Raw genomic sequence first — 11,205 nt, 5'->3', positions numbered from 1 at the left:
AGGATCTGGTTGTGCTTCTTTAAAGTTTTGTGTGACTGTCAAAGGTCTCTTTATGAATAAACTCAGTTTTACAGAGTATACGATTGGGACCAATATAATGTCAATATATCGGAAGAATACCATGGCAGAATTCTTACCGTACTTCAAGACAAGCAGAGAGAAGATAAATCCAGTATTTCCTCTAGACCTCTCAGTTGGGTTTGCATTATTTTATTCCTGCATGTTAAGATTTTCCTACATCCAGTGGTGTTTTGAAGGTGTTTGCAAATTGGTCCCATTCTTCATCTAAAACTTTCTTTTCTTTTTTTCTGCATTTGACTTGTGTGTCTTCCTGAAGTTAATTTCTCCCTTGTGATCATCTTCATTAAGGCGGCAGGAGACACCTTCATGTCTCTGGAGCCTTGGTGTTCTCCATAGCAAGTTTGTCCTTCACATTTTTCAGAGCAGTTTTTGTCTTGCTTTATTTTAGCAAGCAGATAATCCGCATCCTCTTGAGCCATTGCTTTTTCATTTAAGGTGCTGTATGAAACTTAGAGGGGCTGTTGTGATGCTATCTCTGTGTAAATTACTAAGCTGGATGCTTTTTTTCTTTTTAGGGGACATTTTTAGTTGCCATGCTGTTGATAATCCCAAACCAGAGTCTGAACTGGCTATGCTTAGGCAATATGGTCCTGATGTTCCAGAGGCGATTCTTCAGAAACTGGTGGCTGCTTTTGGAGAGCTCAGGAGCTTAGCTGACCAAGGAACTATTAACTATCCCTATTCAACTAGAGAAGTTGTGAATATTGTAAAACATTTACAGGTATGGGACTTAAGATTTCATTGAAAACTTGAGTTTATCACTACTAATTTTTCTCATACTTGAAGGCTTTAGAAAAAATATGACATTATTGTTCATGCAGTTTTATTTCATTCTTATGAAGAGTTTTGTATTTTGAAGGAATCATCACACGGAGTTATTCAGATAGTCCAAGGGTAAGGATCGCAGATACACACAAGCAGTTTTTTTTTTTCTGTATATATATCTATAGATATAAAAACAACCCTTGAGGGTCTGTTTTTCTACTATGTGAGAAAAATAACACATTCATCCTGTGAACACAGTATCCAATGTTCGTAACTCTTCATTATGAAGTTCTATACTTGGCATACAATACTTCCAGGACAGTGCAACTCCACTTTATCCTGCAATAAAATCTTTTATTTCAATAATTTCCTGGGGCAAAACAAGTTTCTGCTGCATAATAGTAATAAATCACTGGTGGAATTTTTCTAAGGAAAATGTTAGATGGATAACAACTTAGCAGACAGGTACTTAGGATCCATGATTGCTTCCTACACACATTTTAACTGTAAAATCGTGAATTCTGATTTAATGTGGGGGTTTTTTTTAGAGATTGCGTTAGAGCCTGACCTCTGTCTTTATAAATTGAAGGATAATTTTTGTCTGAAGGATTTGAAATATGAAGTATCTTAATGCTCTTTGAAATAGCAGTGCTTTTATTTTTTTCTGTTTATAATAGAGTTGGTAATTTGCTCATTTATAGACTAGCTCTTCATAGATTAGAAAAAGATTAGTGGAAATATAAATGTAGCTACAATTGGAATATTATTTCTTACAAAATATTTGAACTACTGTTCCTGTCTTTAAAAACTGCATAGTGTAAGAGGGTTGCATGATGGTTTTGCTTTTGTGCTCATGAACATATTCACATACATTCAACTGCATACACAGACATTTAGATCCTGCAGCTTAAAATGACTACTTTTAAGATTCTTCAAGTCATCCTGATTCCTGAGGAAAACAAACAATAAACAGAATAAAATCTCTGTGGTCTCTAAGGTGCAACAAGGTCTTGAGACAAAGTAAATTAGTGTTAATAGGGTATCAGTAATACAAAGGAAAAACAATGCTATCTTTATAACTTTGTACTAAAGGTTAACAAAATTCAGACCTAAAAGTTGAGAAATTAATCCAAATAAACATATAACCAAAGTAGTGTATTAGGATCCATGACAAGCTGATAGCTGTTTGTTTTCCAAGCTCATAGAACATGTACATGCTGATCTCTAAACACAGAGTTAGGTTGGAAATGAAAGGGGAAAAATTACAGACTTGAGGAACAGTTGCTGTCCTGCTGGAAGGTTGGTGGTTTAGGAGTTTTGTTAAATGACCTCATCTGTGTCTTCATACTCCATGGCTGTTCCTGCCTTCCTTCGTAGCTTCTTTCCTTCATCATCTATCTCCAAGTAATCTGAATTTCCACTGTATTCAGTCACTAACTGGTGCAGAAACATAGGACCCGATTCTGTTTTTAATTTGAGTGTGAACAGCATCTAAATGAAGATTGGAAGAGCCATGTTGCTAATTGTCTTAATACCACTTACTCTCTGCTTCTGTCTCCTTCACTTAACCAGATTAGTCAAGCTGGGCATTGGGCACAGATCAGCGGGGAAGTTTCCCATCTGCTACGTTTTCACCCCTTTCAAAGTCAAGGGCAAATATCCAAATAAATCTCCAGCATGGAGCTTTGATTTCTTCAGTAACATTTGTTTTCAAGATCCCAGTCTGTTTGAAAGGATGCAGGATTTTGTTTACTGTAGCTTGTTTTTCAATTTAAATAATAAAAAGGCTGAGAGCAGCCAAATGTAAACAATGGATATAAACATAATGGTTATTCCAAAGTAAGGAGCTTTTTAGGTCTTCAGGTAGAGAAGAAAAGAGGAAGGAGGGAAATGAGTCAATAAAAATTGCTGGTCCTTAGGAAGGAAGGAGGGAAGTTAGTCATGTTGTTAAACAATTTCACTTACAGCAGTTTCACAGCCTCACTCTCTTTGTACTATTGTGTTGATTTCTTTCACATAATTTTGGAATTTTTTGCTTCTCTTTAAAAGGATTGGCTATTTTGGAGAAAAAATTGCTGTTGATTACTCTTACCTCAGAGTGCATCAGAGCATCAGGGCTAGTCAGTTAAAAATATTCTGATTACTATGGCATCAACATAATCACACAGAATCACAGAATGTTTGGGCTTGGAAGGGACCTCAAAAGATCATCTAGTCCAGCCCCAATAATACTAGGCTAATGTCTGCACTCTGGTTAGTTGTGGTCTTCAACGCATAGGATTGTGTCTACAGTGTAGTTACAAGGGCATCTTCCCATAAAAATTATGCAAGTAGGGAATTTGTGGCAATTTAATTGTAGCTTAGACACTACATTCACAGCTAAGTTACCTCTATACTAACTTTGTCTTCAAGCTAGTTGGAAGACCTGTAACTGTAGCCATAGGAAAAGGTGCCTAACATGGTGCCTAACATAGACAGGTGCCTAACTTGATCATTGCAACTGTTCCTCCCCACAGATTGTACAGGGAATTTGGGTCTTGCCGTTCTAGATTGCAGGTAACCTGAATACAGCCTTCTTTTTTCACTCACCTGCCATTTCCAGACTGTGTCAAATGTCAAAAATGTTTATGCTAACAGTGGCTTACAGGCAAGCTGAGAATCATAGAATTATCGAATCGTCATGGTCGGAAGGGACCTTAAAGATCCTCTAGTTCCAACCCCCCTGCCATGAGCAGGGACATCCCCCACTAGATCAGGCTGTTCAGAGCCCCATCCAGCCTGACCTTAAAAACTTCCAGGGATGGGGCTTCCACCACCTCTCTGGGCAACCTGTGCCAGTGTCTCACCATCCTCATGGGGAAGAACTTCTTCCTAACGTCCAATCTGAACCGATCCATCTCTAGCTTCAATCCATTCCCTCTAGTGAAGCTGTGCTCTAGCTCTGTTGGGTTACCATTTGCTGCCCGTTACTACTGGTGTATGCTGTGACACCTTATGTCCCTGGTAGGTGTTAATCAGGCAAGCCATTTAGTTCAGATAAAATGGAAATCACTTTTTTACTAACTCGAGTTCGGGAAAGCTGAGATTTTCCTGATGGGCCTTCTTTCTTGTATGTGTCCAAGATTGCTTTCTAACGGTAGGCACTAGTTTAACAGTTTTCAAGCAGTAAATGTCTAAGGCACTTTCTGGCCCCGAAGTCTACTAATCATCAGGCTTTTAGGCCTGTGCAGTAAGCTTTTGTGCTAAGACAGTACTTTTTTTTCTGTTCAGCCTAACCTCAAAAAGAAACTAGGCTTATCAAATCACAGTTTGTATCCCTTTCCCTCCTTGCTGCCAAACGCACATCAGTAATAAACTTTTACCCTTTTCGGCCCACTGCGGTGAATCCCAGTTACCAGTTTTCAGAGATAATTAGGTTTCTGCTGGTTTAATCAAAACCAGATGGCTATATGACAGAGGGGCAGATTGAAATTGGTGTTCCTGGGAATGAAAAGGCAGGGAGAGACTTCCGCTGTTGTGCTTGGCGGTAGACAATTGTCCACTAAAGATGCGAGTGCTGGGGAAGCAGTTAGTATGCCTGTCACTCAGGATGAGCCATGGACATGATGCTTCCCACTCTGCTGACAGGACAAGGGAGGAGGCTCAGGGAGAGCTGGCAGGGTCCAGTGAAAAGACAGCGGGGATGGAGAGGGAAGCCCAGGGTGAACAGACAGGGAGAGATCCGTTCATGTTGTAGAGGCAGGGTGAGCCGTGGGGGACGGTGATGGCAGGGAAATTGTGGATGCTCCATCCCTGGAAGTGTTCAAGGCCAGGATGGATGGAGCCTTGAGCAACCTGATCTAGTGGGAGATGTCTCTGCCATGGCAGTGGCGTTGGAACTAGATGATCTTTGAGGTCACTTCCATCCCAAATCATTCTATGATTCCGTGATTCTATGATGGGGAATGTGCAGGCATCTGGTGGTGCTGTAATATGTAGGGAAGTGAGTGGTAGTGAGAACACAAGGTCGAAGTCTAAACCAAAATGGACCTATTGGAGTGAGTCCAGAGGAGGCCACAAAGATGATCAGAGGGCTGGAGCACCTCTCCTACGAGGACAGGCTGAGGGAGTTGGGGTTGTTCAGCCGGGAGAAGAGAAGGCTCTGGGGAGACCTTACAGAGGCCATCAGTAGCTGAAGGAGGTGTGCAGGAAGGCTGGGGAGGGACTGTTTATAAGGGTGTGTAATGATAGGACTAGAGGCAGTGGTTTTAAACTAGAGCAGGGTAGATTTAGATAAGACATTAGGAAGAAGTAATTTTTTACAAAGAAGCGTGGTGAAACCTTGGAACAGGTTGCCGAGGGAAGCTATGGGTGCCTCATCCCTGGAAGTGTTGAAGGCCAGGCTGGATGGGGCTTTGAGAAACCTGATCTAGTAGGAGGTGTTGCTGCCCATGGCAGTGGTTTAGAACTAGATGATCCTCAAGTTCTCTTCCAACTCAAACCATTCTATGATATGATGCTATGAACAAACTGGACTCATTACAGAAAGAATAGCAGATAATTGATCACTTTTTCTTTATGGTAGCAGTAGAAGTACAGGAGACATCAATATGTATAGCATATTTTAATTGATTCTGTATTTGTACTAGAAAATTACTATTTTGTTGATAGTTTGCAAGCAGACTACAGCAATACATGTAGTCATGGAAAGTTAGATCCATAAAAATATGAATTTTTTACCAAGCTGAATTCTGTCACAACTCTGTATCAAATAAAAAAATATATATATGTAGTATAAAATTGGTAATAGCAAAACTTATGTTGCTCACTATTTTAAGGAATAGGCAAGAATCTAAGCTGTGAAAATACTCTTATGGTACACAGAGAGGTGTGTAAGAGGGAAGAATCAATGAATGAGACCCAGGCAGGTGGATGAGAGATCAATATTTTCTCCAGTAACCTGGTTTTGAAAATCAATCGAAATCAAATTGTGGGGTTTTAAATTTTCAACTCAAACAAACAACCTTTTTTCTTTTTTTCTTTTTTTTTTCTTTCTTCAAGTGAACTGTTACTGCCTTTCTTCAGTAAGCAGTTGTCCCGGCAGTTATTAAAAAGTGGTTGGATTTGTTCTGATTGAAACAAGAGTTGTGATTCATTTATTTTTTTAATAACTGAAGTAGAGGGCCTTTTGACAAGTGGCTTTTGTTCTGGACAGATTTTACTGATGGCAGCAATCAGTTGTAGCTGAGGAAATAAATTTTTGTATGATGTCTGACTGGTAGAGGAGACATGGAACTATTGAAGTAATTCATTGAGAAGAAGGGTGCCAATGTCAGAAGTTATGCAATGATTCAGAAAACCATGGACATACTTGGAATCTACCTGTGAAAAACAAATAGTATACATTTTAGGGGACCAGGGTTTCAGCAGTATCTTCTGTGGGGCAGGTAAAAGAGTAGACTGTGAATGAACAAGAAATCTTGGTGCTGGTTTGTTGGTTGTGCTTTGCAGTGAGAAGGGAAGAACACAGAAAATTCAGGATTCATAATGATAAATCTTCTAAAATAATAACTTAAGGGTGCAATTTACATTATAGAATTTAGTACTTTCACTCCTAAACATTGTCACAAACTTTCTACATTTATGTTACAAGTGAAATGTTTATACACTCTTTAGGTAAAGTAGCTGTTGGGAGAAATTTTATTTTTAGTACCTGTTTCATTCAGTAAGGAGTGGACCTTGTAACCAAGATGACACAGGCTAGAGGACAACCTAATGTTGTCATCTCACAATAACTTGTATTTTGTTAAGCTGTAATAATGCAGAACTTCTAATAGGTTCCTCATGGACAGATTTCAAAAGCAGGACATAGTTTAACATGATTTTATACCAGCACTAGTACTGAAACATTCTATGGTATGTACTCCACACATTAAAAAAAGGTTTGTACAAGCCTATTTCTAGCAGTGGTATTCCATTCTACCACATTAGCTAGCTAATTTTAGTATTGCGTATGTCATGGATATTTTAGTACAGAGATTAGATATCTATTAAATTGAGAAAATACTAAACTCCTGACTAAGACTGAGGCTTGATTAAGGGTATAGGTCAAAACATTTATGAAGATTTTCTGGTTTCTATTATTTTAGTTTTTCTTCAAGACTGAAATGTCTTTACTTTTAATAAATTGATAAATTTCTCTGACACTTGTGTTGTCTGTTTTTCAAGTTTTTTGGACTAGCCTTGCTCACTAATGGGGAAAAAATACGACTTCAGCTCCCTAAAATACTTCTTCACAGGAGTGTCTTCATTACTATAAATGTGTTACTCTAAGCTGGGGGCATCCAAGTCCTTGTCTCTAATATTTAAATGAATGGCATATGCAGAAAAAAGTGAGAAGTTTAAAATAAAAAGATCCTTACTTCCATCTTCTGCCCAAACAAAGGTAAAATAAAGTAGTTAGATGTAAAGTTCTAGGATATATAGTAATTTGATGAATATTATTTTAAAAGTCTTTCCCTTTGAGATACTCCGTGTCCATTTTACAAGAGTAAGATGATTTTTTCAGATATTTCTGTGAAAAGTCAGTGTGATTTAGCTGTATCAAATGTTTGGCTTAAACAGCTGTTCTTATCAGTGGCAAGTGAAAGCTAAATTTCGCTCAATACATATGCTGTTTAAATTACCTAAATGTTCCTCTAAAAAATAAGCTCATTTAAGCCTGAAGTTATGGTTGCATACATTGAGGTCCATGTTTATTGGGATCTACCTTAATTTAAATGAGGACAGGTGCATGTTTGCGACTGGAGTTTCAGGGTAAATCAAAAGACAGTGAAAGTTACTGGCCGACCGCTTTGGAACCAGTTTGCAGAAAGACTGAGCCAGCTTTTCACGCCTGTAGTGTCTTCTGCAGGTACCACAACAAAACCTCCTGCCTTGCAGTTTGTTCCTGTTCCATGAGTTCAGCTGGCTACTCAGTCAAGGCTTTTAAGTCTTAATGGCTTTGAGGTTTTAATGGGAAATGAGAGACAGGAAAATGTGTTTTCTTCTTGCAGGGCCACACTGGTTAAAAGGTGTGAGAATATGTGAATGGCAGTTCTGAAATCTGGGAGAGCACACTAGCCTGAACTTACCAGTCCAGTTCAGTAGCAAAACATCCTTTGCTAGAAATAATAATGAGAGTTTGTTGTGGAGTTTCTTTATGTACACAACGCGTTTCAAGTAGTATTCTTTGCTAAGAAAAGAAATGTTTATGAATCTTAAGTGCATTTTTTGTTTCTACTAAAATCACCATGACCTAAAGTAATTTTCAGTAAGCAATGTATCTTCTGCTTTTCTATCTTCAGTGTTAAGAATCAGAATTCTTAAATGAACTGTATAGGTGATTTATATGGATATATGTATTTGTGTCAGATCCTCACAGTTGGCAGAAAGCTGTTCCGAATTTGAAAAATATAGGCTATAATTAATTATATGCGCCCATGATTACACCATCTTGTTATATGAGTAATCAATTCTTTAAAAGATGAATGAAGTTGAGTATTTAATTAAGTGTCTTCTGCTTGTTTGTTTAATTCAGCTTTAGTGTCAATAACTTCATTCTGACTTGAAACAATGTACCTTCTTTATTCTGAAAACTAAAAAAAGATTATTTGAGCACTTGTCTAAGTTGAGCAAAGCTAGTGTTATAACTTCATTTTCGAAGTATTTTAGAGCTGTTCATTTAGAAGTATTAGTACTGTAAAGTATTACTACTGTAACTTAACAGATATTTTTTAAAAGAAATTTGGGGGTCTTTTGTTTCTTCACAGAAATTTCCAACTGAAGGACTGGCAAATGTTGTTCGAAATGTGTTTGACTTTGATTCCTACAACAACGAAATGCGTGAAATTTTAATCAACGTTTTGCACAAACATGGGATACCTATTGGAGCAAAGCCGACCAATGTACAGCTGGCCAAGGAGTAAGAATAACATAAGATATATATTAAGAAGACAGGTCTCTCATGATGAGTTTTTTATAGTGTGTTGTCTTGCTGCTAACTGATTTTAAAGCAACATGAAATGTTTGAAGTCAAACCTCCTCTGGTTCAAATTTATATTCCTCCAATTAAGCTATATAAATTACTTTATGATAGAGTATTTGCTTACTACTAATAACTAATCTCTCATGTTCATGTACATATTGATAGCTTGTATGATAAACATCTATATTAATAAAGGGAAATACTTGTTTCTTCTCCTGTGTTTTTAATTCAATTGCAACACATTTCTGTCCTGTTACTTCTCACCTAAATCAATAGCAAAAAAATAAATTGTCTTCAGTTGTAGTGGGATTTTGTCTTTGATACAAAAGGCTCTATATAAATACCTCTGCAGAATAAGACGGTGCATGTAAGTTCTAAGATTTACTTTTGTGTGTTTCTGTATATCACTGTTATTCTTTAATTATGTCGGCGGTTGACATACTACACCATATACTATTTCAGAAGTTAGAATTAAAATAGGGTTTTTTTGAAAAGACTAAACTGAATTGTGAAACACATTTAACACATTCTTCTACAATTCACAGAGAAGAGACTTAAGTAGATCATGTTCAAAAACCATTAGAAAATTTGCTCTAGCTTGAACTCTAATGCATAATTAATTTATGGAGAAACAATTATTTCCCTTTCATGAAGAAAACTCTCTGAATAAATGGAAGACAAAGTTTTCCATGAGATACATGTATTTTCTATTTGCTAAAGGAGGAACTGATTCTTATGACATAATGTCTTGATATTAGCTGTCCATGTGTAGGCTTCTCCTGCTGGAGCACCACTGTTATCTGACATCCTATGTAAACTATTCAAAGAAGATTGGTAGTATAATGACTGCGGTGTACCTTTTACTTTTGATGACAGAAGAATTACATGCCTGGAGAACCAGTACTTGAGCAACTACAGTGTCTGTCAAATTGACAGTACACACTTGAAACTCGTGCCATAGTTTCTTTGCCGAAAGTCACCTGGCAATTTCTCTTTTTAAAGAATTAGAATGCTTGCCAAAGTTCTTGAAAAATTTGCATTTTATGTATTTTTTTAGAACTATTAGATGTGGATTTACATGGATGGATTGGAGAGGACTCAGTAATGAGAAGATCAGAAGTTAGGAAATGCAAGAGAAAGACTGTTCAGCATGAAAGGGAGAAGACAGAAGAAAGCTCTGTTCATGCTAACTTAGGGATAGTCACCTGATCATTTTGAATCCATCACTGAGCATTTATAGGACAGGTTACACCAAAGATGGCAGACTTACAAGACCCCCACAAGATGCTCATCAAAAACTTCACATGACTGGCAGCTAGGAGCACATATGCTGTACACTGAAGGCCAAGAGGAGTTGAAACTACAGGAGCAGTTCACACACAGTTGATAAAAGCAACTTTGTCTTAGATCCCACTCTACAAGACTGGGACTAGACTGACCTCCTGGTGCTGATGATCCAGCAATTTTGATCTCAGTATCTCACTTGCATGCACCACAGCTGACGTTTCAGGTTATCCAAGAGAGCCTTGCTGTCAGTCATGAGATTTAGCCCTAGGGAGCTTGTAAGCCACAGGTGGCTCGCTGTGGTTTACAGACAACGGCATCCTGGCTTGTATTAGAAATTTTGTGACCAGCAGAAGAAGGGAGGTGATTGTCCCTCTGTATTCAGCATTGGTGAGGCCGCACCTTGAGTATTGTGTTCAGTTTTGGTCACCTCAGTATAGGAGAGATATCGAGGTGTTGGAGCGAGTGCAGAGGAGGGCAACAAAGCTGGTGAAGGGCCTGGAGAACAGACCTTATGAGGAGATTGAGGGAGCTGGGTCTGTTCAGTTTGATGAAGAGGAGGCTGAGGGGGGATCTCATGCTCTACAATTACTTGAAAGGACATTGTGGAGAGGTTGGTGCTGGTCTCTTCTCACAGGTAATTAGGGACAGAACTAGGGGGAATGGTTTCAAGTTGCAACAAGGCAAGTTTAGGCTGGACATTAGGAAGAAATTCTTCACAGAAAGAGTGGTCAGACACTGGAATAGACTGCCTAGGGAGGTGGTTGAGTCACCATCCCTGGATGTGTTCAAGTGTCATTTAGATGGGGTGTTGGGTGATATGGTTTAGGGGTGAAATTGTAGTGTAGGGTTAATGGTTGGACTTGATGATCCCAAGGGTCTTTTCCAACCTGAATTATTCTATGATTTTATAATTCTATGATTCTTTCAGGAGTCTTTTAGACACAGTCAATTCTGTCTTGGGGTAAAAAACCATCTAGATAGTTTCTCCAAGCCTGTTCCAGCCCATATTGCAAGCTCCCACAATGGACACATTGAGGTAACTGGGTATGGTGTTTGGGCCATGGCAG

General features: G+C 38.3%; 1 protein-coding gene across 1 annotated transcript in view; it reads left to right on the top strand.

The window, feature by feature from the left end:
• LOC104278288 (von Willebrand factor A domain-containing protein 8-like) overlaps nt 1-11,205 on the top strand; it is a gene marked incomplete at both ends in the record, with an annotated part of 46,952 nt that overhangs the window by 3,806 nt on the left and 31,941 nt on the right. The window contains 2 exons of the mRNA XM_009875213.1: nt 597-802; nt 8,637-8,788. Of these exons, the coding sequence (XP_009873515.1) occupies nt 597-802; nt 8,637-8,788 (358 nt within the window). The remainder of the gene's footprint in view (nt 1-596; nt 803-8,636; nt 8,789-11,205) is intronic.

Source organism: Apaloderma vittatum, unplaced genomic scaffold (assembly GCF_000703405.1).
Source record: "Apaloderma vittatum isolate BGI_N311 unplaced genomic scaffold, ASM70340v1 scaffold21008, whole genome shotgun sequence".
NCBI classification, from domain to species: domain Eukaryota; kingdom Metazoa; phylum Chordata; class Aves; order Trogoniformes; family Trogonidae; genus Apaloderma; species Apaloderma vittatum.
This window is presented reverse-complemented; position numbering and strand designations above follow the sequence as displayed.